This window comes from Elephantulus edwardii, unplaced genomic scaffold (assembly GCF_000299155.1).
Source record: "Elephantulus edwardii isolate Elephantulus edwardi_28Jun2011 unplaced genomic scaffold, EleEdw1.0 scaffold00374, whole genome shotgun sequence".
NCBI classification, from domain to species: domain Eukaryota; kingdom Metazoa; phylum Chordata; class Mammalia; order Macroscelidea; family Macroscelididae; genus Elephantulus; species Elephantulus edwardii.
The window spans coordinates 151,118-166,926 of NW_006400124.1; the positions used below are offsets into that span (position 1 = coordinate 151,118).

The 15,809-nt window shown below is 47.1% G+C and overlaps 1 protein-coding gene across 1 annotated transcript in view; it reads right to left on the reverse strand.

Annotated features, from left to right (window-relative positions):
• Positions 1–15,809, reverse strand: part of LOC102860495 — a 69,259-nt gene that overhangs the window by 35,697 nt on the left and 17,753 nt on the right. The window contains exons 6-10 of the mRNA XM_006902157.1: positions 13,265–13,326; positions 11,610–11,715; positions 4,520–4,637; positions 3,788–3,957; positions 1,473–1,630 (exon numbers count right to left, since the gene is read on the reverse strand). Coding sequence (XP_006902219.1) covers positions 1,473–1,630; positions 3,788–3,957; positions 4,520–4,637; positions 11,610–11,715; positions 13,265–13,326 — 614 coding nt within the window. The remainder of the gene's footprint in view (positions 1–1,472; positions 1,631–3,787; positions 3,958–4,519; positions 4,638–11,609; positions 11,716–13,264; positions 13,327–15,809) is intronic.

Consider the following 15,809-nt stretch of genomic DNA (forward strand, 5'->3'; position numbering starts at 1 on the left):
ACACACACACACACACACACACACACACACACACACACTCCACTTGGGTCCCTCCCAACCTAACTATTCGCCCTCCAGTGTCTGCCTTCACCTGCACATCTCAGCTGTACTAAGTCCATTGTTGCACCCACCGTCTCAATCTATGTCAATGAAAGTCGTCCTCTTTTTTGCTGACCCTCTGCTTTTCACGCACGATGGACTTCTCCAGGGAACGGCCCTTCCTGATACCATGCCCCAAGTGTGTGTGATGATATCTCACCATCCTTTCTTCTAAGGAAAATCCAACCCGCTCTTCCCTTGAGACAGATGTTTTCATGCTTTGGTCACTATAACAGTGTATTCAATATTCTTCAACAGCGCTCCAGTTTAAAGATGTAAGTGCTTTTGTCTTCCTTATTCATGATCCAGCTTTCACATGCATCGCTGTTAGTTGAAATCCCATGGCTTGTGTCCGGCACATCATAGGCCTCAAAGAAACATTCTTGTGCTCTATCACTATAATCTGTTTTCTCTCTTTATGGTTTTACCTACCCTAGATATTTCACATAAAGGGATTTTTAGAGCATGCCATCCATCTTCTGCCTCTGGCTGTTTTCACTTGGCATCATGTCTCAGGCCCCAGCATATATCAGGACCTCATTTCTCTTTATGGCCAAATAGCAATCCTTTATATAAATGGCGTGCGCTGTGTAAAACCACTCTCCAGTGAACGGACAGCAGGCTGTTTCCACCTGTTAGCCACCGTGTCTCCTGCTCTTCTGAATAGGCATGTGCGTGTGTCTGAGTCCTTCGGTTATTCTGAGTACACTCCTGGGAGGAGAATTATTCTGAGGATGGTATTGGGAGGGGCCAGGACCTGCAGGAAGACTTCATGATTGCTGAATAATGGTCAGTGAGTGAGAGAGGAGTAGCTCAGAGAGATGGGTCGACCAGGTGACTGCCAGGATGGGGACGCAGAGCAGATTGTGAAGAGGGCGCAGACCTGGATGGGGCTGGTGTCAGAACCAACCCCAGAGAGTAACACGAGAAATAGAAAGATCTGCAATGAAGTGGACGACACCGTGATTGGCCATTGGGTTCAAGCACAGCGACCCAGGTGAGGGCAGCACGGGAAGGCACAAACGGGTCATCAAGAGTCAACGCCGATGGGGTGGAACCAACAATCACAACAATTCGGACTTCATGCTTTTTTTCAGACAGACCACCTGCTGATGGACCCTGGACGGGTTCTACTCCTGGCTCTCGCAAAGAGAGCTGCATTGGACACTGATGTTTGGAGGTGGGTTTTCATCTCGTGGGTGGACTGCTGGGTGTGTAATTGCTGACTTCCTTTACATTACACACTTTTCACCCCAAGGTGTTCACAAGCCCTGCTGACCCTGCCCAGTTTGCATGTGATGTCCCATCTAGCGGGGTGGCCATACCCGGTACCACTCTAGGCCCCTTTCTCCTCTCCCTTGTGTGCTCCTCACCTGCAGGAAGTGCTCAGCTTTGCAGCGCTTGTAGCGAAGCTGGTATTTGAGTCCATAGACACCTGGGAGGGGCCAAGACCCAGGGGCATTCCACTGCACCTGCAGATGATTCTCAGAGACCTGGCTCACATGCATGATCACCGGAGGGTCGGGTTTGACTGATGGACAAGCAGAAGGCATTTGTTCATTCGTTCATTCATTCATTCATTCATTCATTTATTCAACCAACAAGTATGTGTTAATCACCCAGTGCATGTCCCATGCTGTCCCAGAGGCCAGAAGAAGAACTAAGATACAAACCACCCCAGCTCTGTCTTCCTGGAACTTCTAGTCATCAAAGAGGTGATAAGGAACAGGAGACGAAATAGGAGATCACACAGAGTAGGCAGCCGTTTTGGAGTGGGTTGTCATTTTAAAATCAAATTTCATTTTAAACTGAAATGTTTTTAAAGCTGTGACCCAGCTTCACTCACACTGTCACTTGCCCTCCATAGGCAGCCCATAGGGATAGTGATTCCCCCCACCCTTCAAATTTACCCTTTTGTAGTGTGCAATTCAGGATATTCCTTCCATTCATCAGGGTGTACAATCATCTCCAGTCTAATTCTAGATCATTTTCATCAGCACTATTGGAAATGCAGACCCACCAGCAGCCACTCGCCACTCTCCATTGCCCTAAGCCCCAGGCAGCCGCTAATCACTCTATGGGTTTTCCTGGTCAGGACGGTATGAGCAAATGGACTCTTATGACACATGGGTTTTGTGACCAGCTGCATCTATGCCTCCTCCTCCTCCGTTTTGAAGAGTTTTCATCCTCTGGATGACTGAGTAAGGGTCCTTGGGGCAGCTGGGATGCATCGTGTTCCTCTATCATCTAATGATCGACATTCATGTTGCTTCTACATTTTGGGTTTTAGGAGTAACGTTGTTATGAACACTCAGGTACATACTTATGTGTGACCCTGTTTAAGTGTTCTATTACCACCTCCAGTGAGGCAATTCTGACTGACAGTTACCCTTTAGGAATGAGGAGAACTGAAACTTAGGGTTCCCAAGGTCAAGCAAGGATGCCACCTCACAGACTAAGGTGCACATACTTGACACCAGTGTATTTTTAACCACCTCATATGCATGAGAGAGTCAGATAATAAGGAAGATGAAGGGAAATTGATGCCTTTGATTTGGGAGATTGTTGAAGAATATTGAATACACCATGGACTGCCAGACGGAACAGACAGATCTGTCTTGGAGGAAGTGAAGTCAGGGTGTGCCTTAGAGCAAAGATGGCAGGAGACTTCATCTCACAGACTTTGGGCGTGTAATCAGCAAGGGCCAGTCCCTGGGAAAGGACACTAACCTTGACACAACAACGAGGGAGCAAAAAGGAAAGTCCTTAGTGAGGTGGGTTGGAATGAATGACAGATGACTGTGACATGGGGTGAAGGAAGTGGCAGCTGGGGTGCTGGCTCAGGACCAGCCACAGTGTTGCTCAGTCGTACATGGGGTCTCTGCATTAAAGCTGACTCAACAGCAAATAACGACAACTGAGGATCTAAATTAGAGACCCTTTATCCCGGGAAGCTGCTTGTGGGTTTGAACCATTAACCATTGCGATAGGAACCACGTTCTTGTACCGTTGTGCCTCCAGGACTCCTTCAGTGTTGTATAGAAGTCTGTGCTTAGCCGTCTGAGGAACTGCCGACTCTTCCCTAAAGCTGTTGCATCATCTTACTTTCCCTCCAGCAGTGGATGAGGGTTTGCAAGTTTTATCATGGTGCACAGGGAAGACCTCACGGAGGAGGTGGCATATGTGCAGATACCTACAGCAAGTTCAGAGGAAGCCAGACTTTCTCTGCGGGAAAGCATGCAGCGGGAACAACCTCTGCAAATTACCTGCTGCACTAATGGTCTGGGCGAGTTAGGGGGAGAGGGAGGAATCCCTGGTGTCTGGAGTGGAGAGAAAAGGGGAGAGAAGAGGAGAGGAGGGCAGGGAGGGAGCGGGGCAGAGTGTGCTGGGTTCCCTGCACATGGAGAAGACTTGTGGTTTTACCCAAGGAAGGTGGATCCCTGGAGGGCTGTTGGCCAAGAGACTTGGGATGAATTCCCACGCTCACGGGCGCCCTCTGGCTTCCATTTAGAGAAAGCTTGTGGGGGCTGTGAGACCAGGTCTGAATCAAGTGGAGGAGGATTGGGGACAAAGTTGGTACAATCTGCATACATTATAGAGGACAGGTTTGGAGGACAGGTTCACAGAGGAGAGAGGAGTAAGAACCCCCCCGGTATCCTCCACCCCCACCCCAGATGCCCCCACTCACTGATATCATCAGGCACAAAGGTCAGGAGGTTGGTGCTGATGCCCGTGGGGTGGATGGCCGTGACATTGAGCACATGAGGCAACTTGGAGAAATTCATGAAATCTGAGATGCTACAACTGAGGGAGCCAGGTATCGACTGGTTGCAGGGCTTGCTGTCTTCCATTCCGACCCTGCAGGAGATGGGCACTGTGAGGGGCTGGTGGTCTGCAGTTGCCAGGGAACAGGGAAAAGGCACTGTGTCCTGCTCTAGCGCTGCCGTGTGGCTGTGCAGGCACTGGACCTCCCCAGGGATATGCTTCAGTGTTCAGATTCTAAGGGATTCTGGAATGTCTACCCCACACCTGTGGAATTCCAATAGTCCAGAGCCCTAAGATTCCCAGACTCTGGAAACGGAAACAAGGACATCCTGGTCTGTACATTACTGTGACTCCTTAGATTTCAGACCTTGGAATGTTCTTAGAATTACCTCATCGCTATCAGGTAGAATGTCCTGCAATATTCCCGTTGTTTTCTTTGGGCAGGGGAGGAGGCACCACCCAGGCATGGGTATGGAACACTTTTGATACAGCGAGTGCCTCTGGGTGTAACCTCATTTCATCTAATTTTCCGCAGTTTAAATTTATCCACAGGCTTTTAGCAATTACTAAGGCACCTCTAGGGATACTGGAACCCAGCCTGCTCTCTACACTGTGGGATCTCCAGGAAGACTGTTCTACTCTGTGACTCTCTGACCTGTATGTGGTGATAAAGTTGTTGGACATGTTGGCCTCTGGAGCTGGGGACTGTGTCCAGGAGCAATCTATGCTGACTGGGTACCTGGAAGCTCGACACTGCACCTGAAGGCTCGGATCTGCTGGGAGAAAGGAAGGGGCATGAGGGTGAGACAGTTGGGAATAGGCTTTTTGCAAAGCAAAGCTGAGCGTGGTTACTTTCCTCCTTGCTGGTTGCTTACATCCATGTCTGAGTCACTGTCATATATCATTGTCTGTTGTTGTTATGGGCCATCGAGTGGCCTGCGACTCATAGCAACCCTATGTATAAAAGCCCTAAAACCTGCTTTATCGTGTGCAAATCTTACTGTCTCTGACACTCATATACCAACTATCCCAGTTACAAAAATCCATCCACCAAATCAAGGGTCTTCATCTCTGGCACTGTCCCTCTACACTGTGAAGCATGGTGTCACTGTCCAAGGACTGGTCCCTCCTTGCAACATGTTCAAATATGTCAGAAAAAGCTTCAGAATCATTACCTCCAAGGAGCAGCCTTGCTTTCACCCTCTTTTGACAAACCTGTTTCTTCTCCTAGCAGTCCATAGTAAATTCAACTCTTTTCTACAGCATCAGAGCTAAAGGCATCAGTTCCCCACTCATCATCCCTAGTGATTGTCCAGCTTTCTGACACATAGTAAGTATTTGCAAACAGTATGGCCTTGATTGAGGGGAAATGAGCCACGGTGGCAGAGGGACATGAACGTCTCTCTGTACGAACCAGAGCAAGTGAGAAGAACACAGCCCCTCCCAGCAGCAGAGCAGAAAGCAGGTAAGGGGCCCCTAGTTCAGCCTCTCAGGTTTCTACAGCCACTGCAGCAACAAGAATTTTGTGTGTCATTGCTGTCTCACAGACTCACATCTGTGGCACTGATAAGGCAGTATATTAGGGAAGTAAGTCAGAGAATAGGGGTGGCAAAGTATATCACCCAATGCTACTTCAGATTTCAGCCTAAGATCCAAGGCATAATGCCTCTGTTAGTTCTGGATCTGGTTTCAGTTCAACAGTTAAATACAAATCATCCAGCAAGGTTTGCCTTAGACCAATTATAAGTCAGCTTCTCCATCAAGCTTCTGTCAAGAATAGCAAAAACCTTTAACTGGGGCCTTTATGTCAGTTATTTTCTGCTTATACCATCACCATTTCTCCCATAGCAATGCCACAGGTTCTTCACAATTAGGGTCTCACTCTCACTATGATCTTGCTTTAGTGTCCTTCAAGAGTTGCTGCCACAATGCTTGCTCTTCTCAGAACTTGCCATCCAATGTGGAAAGCACTCTCTCTTATCCAAGTCCCACAGCTGTTTGTGATTTCCAAGACCAGTGTCTACAGTTAAGGTAGCTGGAGACCAGCGGAGGCTAACTGTAATAGCTAAGAAAAAAAAATCCAACTGTGTTTGAGGCTAACATCACAACTACTGAGACTCAAGTTTGCCTGCCACTGCCCAGGGCTTTGCCTCTGAGTAAGTCAAACCTTAAGAAACGCCCACATCAGCATCTCTGAGCCCCCTCCCTCTTTCCTTTGTCTGTTAGCAACTTACGGCAAATGTCAAGTTACTAGTCCATGCCCACATATGGGTTCATCCTGAGACTTTCAGAGCTGTGCTGTGAGCCCAGCCTTGCATGCGTCCAGCCAATGCCTAAAAATCAGCCATTATCTAATCACCATAGGTGAGGAAAGAAACACAGCCATACAATTTTTCATCTATAGGAACTGTGCTGCCAAGACAAAGTCGTGCGATTTGAGTCAACCTGCTGTACCTTGAGAAAAAGATTGGCAATCTCTTCCTCTAGAAGGTCAGCTATAGGTCATTCAGCTCAGTAATGCTTAATCACATGCAAGTTAGAGCAAGTTTCAGTCAGTTGTTCTTGGGGACACCATGAGTTGGACACAACTGGACAACATGTAGCATCAACAGTATTTCAGTTATGAGAGCCAGGCCTTTTCTCTTAGTCTCTCTTGATCTGGAAGGTACTGAAACCTGCCTGCCATGGGTGACCCCCTGATATTTGTGTCGGTGGCACAGCTTCCAGCATCACAGAAACACACAAGCCACCACAGTAGACACAGAGATAGACCAGTGGTGGACTTGAGGATGGAGTAGAAAGGGAAGGGCGTTGTTCTGCTGAGAGCAGGGTCACTATGGGTCAGTGCCACTTCACCAGCAACAGGACAGCAGCTCTGACTCAGCTTACCATCTCCAATCCCACTGCCCTCAACGTTCTGCTGACATTACCCCCCTCCACTACACTTCCGAGGTTATAAATCTTTACAGGAAGACACTGCCCATCTTTCTCCTGAGGATCAGCTGGAGGATCAGAACTGCTGACCTTAGGAACACAACTGATGAAACACTATGCCATCAGAAGCCCTACATCCCACGAAGGCAGGAGTTGTCAGCCCATTTTCTGAATGGCTAAACTGAGATTCGGGAGCCACAGAGGGAAACAGAGTTGCAGGCATGCAGTTCGCAGGGACACAGGTGGGTGTATCTTGATAGTGCCTGTTTAGTGTTCAGGCACATGACAGTTTCTATTTTAAAATGAGTGCCTACAGTGAAATCATGACTAAATCAGCGTACCCTGGCTATGGAGTGAACCTTGGTCGTAGAATCCAGTGCCCCCCACACGCTGTCATCTTAGTATTGACAATTCAGAATTGACCCATAGCACATCCTCCAGTAGGGTTTTATAGGCAGGAAATCACAAGGGAGTTGACGGTACATCTTTCTTTGGCAGAGCAGTTGTTGGATTTGAACTGTGTGCCTTTGGGTTGGCAGGGCAGCTTGTTATCAACTAAGCCACAGCCGTCCCCTGTGGCGGAGGGAACCCCATCACAGAGGATCTAGATTGAGGAGGACGGCCCAGGGTTGGCCTCGGATCAGCATTCATAGGTGGATCACTGTGAGTCAGATTTGACTCCTGGGCACCAAGTGGGAGCAGATGGCCAGGCCTTTCTCCTGTGGGGCCAATGGATGGATTCGTTTTCCATCTTTTGCGCAGCAATTGAATGGACCACCTGGCCACATCTCCTGGGGGGCTCCCCCCTCTTTTTTGTATCCACATCTGCATCTGTGGTGACAGCCCCAGGCTGCTGTTGTTAATGGGGAGAAAACAGCCTCATTTCCCCATGGAGCAGCTGGAGGAGGGAAACTGCAAGCTTCAGGTCAGCAGGTCTCCTCACCCCATATTTCACCTTCCCCTCTGGCATTCTACATGTTTGTGTCTGTCATGCCCCTATCTATGCCTTTTCCCATCTGTAAGTTGAGGAAAGTGACCCTGGCCCAATATTCGTACATTCTGTGAATTAGTCTACCCTATACCACTCCGTATGTTAGACCTGATCTAAGGGTCAATGGCAAGCTCGTTGGTCAAGCCCTGCCTGGGGGACCCCTTTCCTTAACCACCACAGGGCCCATTTGCACCTTCACTTCCACTGCAGGACATGCAGCTGGCCCAGAGGATCAAGGTCAGAAGCTTGGGGACCATGCTAGTGCTTCCTGGTGCCGAGAGGGGTTAATTTGAGACTCGCTGGCCAGGCCTCTCTCTGGAACATGCAGGGTCTGATACCACCCAGCACTAGGCTGGGAACTGACTCCCTTTAAATAGTGCTGAGGGTCCTGCAGCCTTTTTACAGCCCCTCCATTGGGCCGGTGGGTGGTGGGGAAGGGCTGGAATGTCCACAGTATTGGGGTCGAGGTCAGGAACAGAGCCTGTGGCTTATGATTCCCATCATGTCCAGTCCTTCCATCCTGCCTTCTTGATGGGAAACTCACGTGAGGGGAAGCAAAAGGTAACAATTCTTGACACTGTGTTTCTGGAAAATGCTCATATTTTGTTCACCATTGCTTATTTTCTCCCCACATCATCTCAATTTTCTAACTAATTTACTGATAATATGCTTCATCATGGAAGCAGGAGTGGCATCCACTTCCTAAATAACATACATCTGGAATCTTTATGGACTTTGAAAACTCTCAATAGTTGTAAATGGGCTTCAAGCCTTTTGTTCATATGCTCACTATGAGTCGTGCTCGACTTGAAGGCAATCAACAACAAGAAGTCCAACATACTTTTATCTACATGACCGAGTTTTGCGTGTCCCTTTAAACCTTTCCAGGGTGGATTGTGCTCATTAGAGGTGCCTCTGAAGACAGGCCTGGGAATCCACTTCTGAAAACTCTGAGCCACTGAAAACCCAACGGAGATCAGTTCCGTTCTCACACATATGGGGGCGCTATCGGCTCAAGGGAAGCTGTTGCAAAGATCAGGTCACCGCTGACCCCACGGGACCAGGCCCTGTCTGCATGGTGCCCAGAGAAGGACAGAGTTTTAACTGACAGCCCACCCCACACTGCTGTTAGCCAAATAGGAAACACTCAAGTGTGCCCAAGTGCCATGGAAGAAAGCCTGGCCACCTACGTGCACGAAACCATTCATTGAAAATCTTATGAGCCTGGTTCTACTCTGATGTACACAGATGTAATATGAGCTACAGCAAGTGGTTTAGTCTCCCTTTTTTATAAATTTGTAATCCCTCGCTTACCCCACTCCAGGCCCTGTCTTGCATGCACACACTCCCCCTGTCCACAAGGGTACCCAGTAGCTGGGCCACATGCTTTCCTTTCTGGCCGTGAGCACAGTGATGTTTCAGTCCTGGGTTGGTGTTTGCTGACAGTGGAGGGGAAATTGGATGGCCAAAGATTCCTACTCAGGTGCGGATGGGGTAGGGGTGCAGTCAGGTGAAGATATTCAGGAAGGGGTTCCAAGTACCCCCAGGTTTGAAAGGGCAGTGTACACGCTCAGTGCCTGAGTGGACCTGGTGCACTCAGATTTGCAGAGTCATGGGGAGGCAATGTTGGAAGAGAGGCCTCTGAGGAGTAGCAACCAACTGCCGGCTTCAGCAGCCCTGTGCTTGGAACCTCTGCATTTGCAGAATCTGATTGAGGATTCACAGAAAGTCTTTAGCCATCTGGCCCTGGAGTTATGGGGAGTAGAGGTCTGGGAAGTCCTGCCCAAACCCCCATTCTTCTTCTTCCACAGCCTTGAACTGGCCAGCCCACCCAGAGGATGAACACTAAAAGTTTACAACAGGCAGAGGAACTCTGACAAGATCAGAGTTTCCAGATACAGATGTGGAGACTGAGGCCCAGCTAGGTGCAGGGGCTGGCCTAAAGCCGGATAGGCATCTTGTCAAGGAGCAGGTAGTGAACTCACTCTTGTTAGACTTGCCTGGATCACGTTGAGCAGGTGACTCTGGTACAAGGCCATGAAAGTGCTGTGGTGCCTGGTCGTCTGAAAGGAGTAATAGACAACAGTAGGAGACTTCAATAAACCACTCTTAAGATAGACTTACCAGAAAGAACTCAGCAAAGATGCATAAGAATTAAACCACACCATAGATCAACTCAACCTCACAGAAATATACTGGGTAATGAATGAAATAAAAAAGCAAAAGCTAATTATACCTTATTCACCAATGCGCATGGAATACTCTCCAGAACAAATCAAATTTTAGGTAACAAGGAAACCATTAAAAAATTAAAAAAAAACCAACGATAGAAATAATACAAAGCACCTTCTCAGACTACAATGATATAACACTAGAAGTTAATAACAAGAGAGTTAGCAAGACCAGAGGACAGGAGAAAAGTTGGCCAACCATGACTATGAGAGAGCAGACAGAGGTGATATTGACGGGACCTCAGTGGGTAACCACTGGACCAGGCGAAGAAGGAGCCCTGGTGTCTTAGCAACTTGAGTAAACAAAAAGCCCCTGCAGAATCTTTTCCATTTTCGATCTATGTTTTTACACATGCAAAATTATATCTAGGAATCACACAACACATGGATGGCAATTAATTAGGGAAAAAACTAAATTTACACCACCTTCAAGAAAGAGTGAACTGAGCTGGGAACCCTGACACACTGGAAACTGTGACCCATAGGGAACCAGCATCCCACCAGGACCCAACAACTTACTGCAACACATAGTGACCCTCTGGGACCTTCTGGGACCAACCTGTACACACCTCATCCCTTCACAACCCACTGAACAGCTAGGAGTGAGCAGGACAGCTGAAATTTGAGTGAGAGAAAATCAAAGTCTGAGACCAGCACTCCAGTCCTTACACTGATGGCCCTCTGCTCCTGCTGGTAACATGGCCTGGGCCATTCTGAGAACTCTGGTCCCGATGCCTCAGACCTGGGCCATACTGAGAACTCTGATCACGATGCCTCAGACCCGGGTCATGCTGAGAACTCTGGTCCCGGTGCCTCAGACCTGGGCCATGCTCAGAACTCTGGTCCTGATGCTGATGACCCTGCCAGGAGCAATGCAGAACTTGAGTGAGGTACTTTTCGGAGAGCCACTGGTCTTTTGTTGGATCACGTGGGACCCCTTAAGCTCAAGCAGACGAGAGCAAGAAAGCTGGAGTTTCTTCTCACAGGGAAAACCAAAGCTTCTGGGTTTCACAATCAGGTCTCCACACTCCAACTTGCGTCTCCTCACAACTAATCCATCTACTGCCTTTAGCACTTGGGGCTATCCTAGCTGCAGAAGTTGTCTGGCAGAGGAGGCAGCTTTCACAGGCCTTTTGTTCTAGTGAACTGAAGCAGAGCTTCTCTTGGGTCAGAAGATAGAGAGAAACCCAGGCAGGGGAGCTGCTCCACCTTCTTCTGGAGCAGTGAGTTCAGATCAAGAACCTGCTATTGCCTCAGACATGAACACTCCTACTATGTTTAAAAAAGCGATGAAGACTCTCACATCACATTTCACTGTTCACCGCTGTGGGACTAAGGCAAAGAACATCCCCGTTTCACAGATGACAAAACTGAGTCTCAGAAAGATTAATCGCTTCTCGGCCTTTTGGCTAAGATCAAGTGCAGAAAGATTAAAGTCACTGGTCTAAGGTAGCCCAGCAACACAGCAGCAACATCAGGGACTTGAAGAGGACAGCATGGTCCCTTGAGCACCTTTGTGGGGGTGCTGGGAGAAGGACACCACTACTTGCCTGGAGAGATGAAGTAAACAGTGGAAGGACTCCATTCACTTGGCTCCCCATGGCCCAAGAGATCCTGAGCATTGACCTGGATGCAGTAATTGCCCTTTAGGTGCATCAACTCGATCGTTAAGTTGGTGTGTTCAATGGGGCCCACCTGAGAAAAGAGAGGGGATGGGTGACTTGAACAACAGAGCATGAGGCAACCCTCTGTCCTCCCCTCTATGAGATCTGGCTTCATTCCAACCAGCATTACACACACACACACACACACACACACACACACACACACACACCACTTGGGCCCCTCCCAACCTCACCTATTCACCCACCAATGTCCACCTTCACCCTCACATCTCAGCTGTACTTGAGCCCATTGCTACACCCACGCTGTCAATCCATGTCAATGAGGGTCTTCCTCTTTTTTGCTGACCCCCTGCATTTCATGCTCGATGGACTTCTCCAGGGAACGACCCTTCCTGATACCATGTCCCAAGAGTGTGTGATGATATCTCAACATCCTTTCTTCTAAGGAAAATTGGAGTCGTTCTTCCCTCGAGACAGATGTTTTCATGCTTTGGTCACTATAACGGTGTATTCGGTATTCTTCAATAGCACTCCAGTTTAAAGGTGTCAATGCTTTTGTCTTCCTTATTCATGATCCAGCTTTCACATGCATAGGGGTTAGTTGAAATCCCATAGCTTGTGTCTGGCACATCGTAGGCCTCAAAGAAACATTCTTGTGCTCTATCACTATAATCTATTTTCTCTCTTTATGGGTTTACCTACTCTGGCTATTTCACATAAAGGGATTTTTACAGCATGGCATCCGTCTTCTGTGTCTGGCTGTTTTCACTTGACATCATGTGTCAAGCCCCAGCATATATCAGGACTTCATTAACAGCAATTCTCTGTTTAAATGGAGTGTGCTGTGTAAAACCACTCTCCACTAAATGGACAGCAGGTAGTTTCCACCTGTCAGCCACTGTGCTCTTCTGAACACACAGGTGTGTGTGTCTTAGTCCTTTGGTTATTCTGAGCACACTCCTGGGAGGAGAATTATTCTGTGGATGTTATCTGGAGGGGTCAGGCCCTGGAGGAAGACTTCATGATTGTGAAATAATGTCAGTCAATGAGAGAGGAGTCGCTCAGAGAGATGGGTCGACCGGGTGACTGCCAGGACGGGGACGCAGAGAAGATTGTGAAAAGGGCGCAGACCTGGATGGGGCCGGTGTCAGAACCAATCCCAGATAGTAACTCGAGAAATCGAAAGATCTGCAATGAAGTGGACGACACCATGACTGGCCATTGGGTTTAAGCACAGCGACCCAGGTGAGGGCGGCACCGATAGGCACACATGGGTCATCAAGAGTCAACACCGATGCGGTGGAACCAGCAATCACAACAAGGCAGGTTTCATGCTTCTTTGCAGACAGACCACCTGCCGATGGACCCTGCTCAGGTTCTACTCCTGGCTCGTGCAAAGAGAGCTGAAGGGAACACAGATGTGTGGAGGGGAGTTTTCATCTCGTGGGTGGACTTCTGGGGGTATAATTGTTGACTTCTTTATATTACACACCATTCACCCCAAAGTATGCACAGCCCTGCTGACCCTTACCAGTGTGCATGTAGTGTCCCATCTACCGGGGTGGCCATACCTGGTACCACTCTAGGCCCCTTTCTGCCCTCTCTTTCATGCTCCTCACCTGCAGGAAGTGCTCAGCTTTGCAGCCCTTGTAGCGAAGCTGGTATTTGAGTCTATATGATTCTGGGAGGGGCCAAGACCCAGGGGCATTCCACTGCACCTGCAGATGATTCTCAGGGACCTGGCTCACATGCATGATCACCGGAGGGTCAGGTTTGACTGAGGGACAAGCAGAAGACATTCATTCAACCAACAAATATGTATTATTCACCCACTGCACCTTCAGTGCTGTCCCAGAGGCCAGAAACAGAACTAAGATAGAAACCACCCCAGCTCTGTCTTCCTGGAGCTTCTAGTCGTCAAAGAGGTGGCAAGGAACAGGAGAGGAAATAGCAGATCACACAGAGTAGGCAGCAGTTTGGTAGTGGGTTGTCCTTTTAAAAGCAAATTACATTTTAAATTGTAATTTTTTTAAAGCTGTGGTCAGCTTCACTCCCTCCTTCACACCTGACCCCTACCCTGGCAGCCCATAAGGATAATGAGTCTCCTCTTTCCCCAAAAATTACCCTTTTGTAGCATACAATTCAGGATATTACTTCCATTCATCAGGTTGTACAATCATCTCCAGTCTAATACTAGACCTTTTTCCATTTAGGTTTTTAAATTTATTATTAATTTCAGTAAAAATTTACAGAGACTTTGGAGTTCCATTCATTCATTGCTGCACTTTTCTCCCCACCCAACCCTTCCCTGTAATACACTATCATCATCTTGTAAAAGTAAAACAAAAATTCCTTCATTGTTTTACAAAACCTCCCCCAGTCCACTCCACCATGTAGCCTTCGCTCTAGACTCCTGTCGTGACAAAAATACCTAATTCCATATCCCCTTTAAACAGTGTTCTCCCTCATCTGTTTCAATGCAGCATACATTATTGAGCCCATCATTCTCAGTCTCCCACAAACCCTGATGTCAGTCCTGTTTTACAATAGTGGCACAATGAAGTATTTGTCCTTTTGTGACTGAGATACTTCACTCAGCCTAATGTCCTCCAGGGTCACCCATTTTGAATAATATTGCATGAGTGCCTTGCTTTTCAATGCAGCATAGTATTCCATTGTGTGAATATACCACAACTTCTCTACCCATTCATTTGTTGATGGGCACTTAGGTTGTTTCCAACTCCTTGCTCTTGTATACAAAGCTGCGATAAGCATGGGTGTGCATATATCTGCTTCGATGTCAGTTATGGTCTCTTTGCGGTATATTCCCAGTAGTGCAATTGCTTGATCAAACGGTATCTCTGTTTGCAACTTTTTGAGAACGTGCCAAACCGCCTTCCACAGTGGTTGCACCATTTTACACTCCCACCAACAGTGAATAAGGGTTCCAGTTTCTCCAAAATCTCACCAGCATTTGTTGCTTGCTGTTCTGTTAAATTTTGGTATTCTGACTGGGGTGAGATGATATCTCATAGTTCTTTTCATTTGCATCTATCTTAGAGCTAAGGATTTTGAACATTTCTTCAATGTGCTTGTTAGCCATCTACATGTCTTCTTCGGTGAAGTTCTCTGTTCATATCTTGTGCCTATTTTTCTATTGTATTATTTACCTTTATCTTGTTGTGGTGCTCAATAATTTTATAAATTCTGTATATAAGTCCCTTATCTGATTTGTCATTACCAAATACTTTTCCCCAGTCTCTGACTTCCCTTTTTACCCTGGTGAAGAAGGTTTTGGATGTGCACAGGGATTTGTTTCTTAGAAGATCCCATTCATCTATTTTATCTTCTCCTGGTTGTAGGTTTTCCAGGATACTTGGAAGACTGTTTATTTTGTGCATTAGGACTTCTAGCATTGTTCCTAGCTTTTCTTCAATGAAGTTTATAGTTCCTGGTTTAGTCCTAGGTCCATGACCCACCTTGAGTTGGTTTTTGTATATGGAGTGAGATGTGTGCATGAGTCTTTTGCAGATACTTTCCCAATTTTGCCCACACCATTTGTTAAAAAGGCTGTCGTTTCCCCACTTAACTGATCTCATCTCCTTGTCAAAAATCAGTTGACCTGAAATTAATAATAATAATAACAACAATAAAAAAACAAAAAAAAAATCAGTTGACCATAGATAGATGTGCTGATCTCCGGCTTCTCAATACAATTCCATTGGTCCCTGTGTTTGTCATTGTATCAGTACCATGCTGTCATTACCACTATGGCAGTGTAGTAGGATTTGAAATCAGGGAGTGAGATACTTCCTACCTTTCTTCTATTTTTAAGGAATGCTTTCCTTATTCGGGCCTTCTTTCCATTCCAAATGAAACTGGAGATTGCCTTTTCCATCTCCTTGAAGAATGGGATTGGTATTTCTATTGGGAGTGCATTAAATGTGTAAATTGCTTTTGGTAGTATTGCCATTTTCACAATATTGAGTCTTCCTATCCATGCGCAAGGGATATTCTTACACTTCACAAGGTCTCTTTTTGTTTCTTTTCTTTGATTAGATTTTTTGTGCTTCTGGTTTAATTTACTCCCAAGTATTTAATCTTGTAATTAGCTATTGTGAAGGGTATTGTTTTTCTTAATTCCAGCTCTGTATTCTCTTTGTC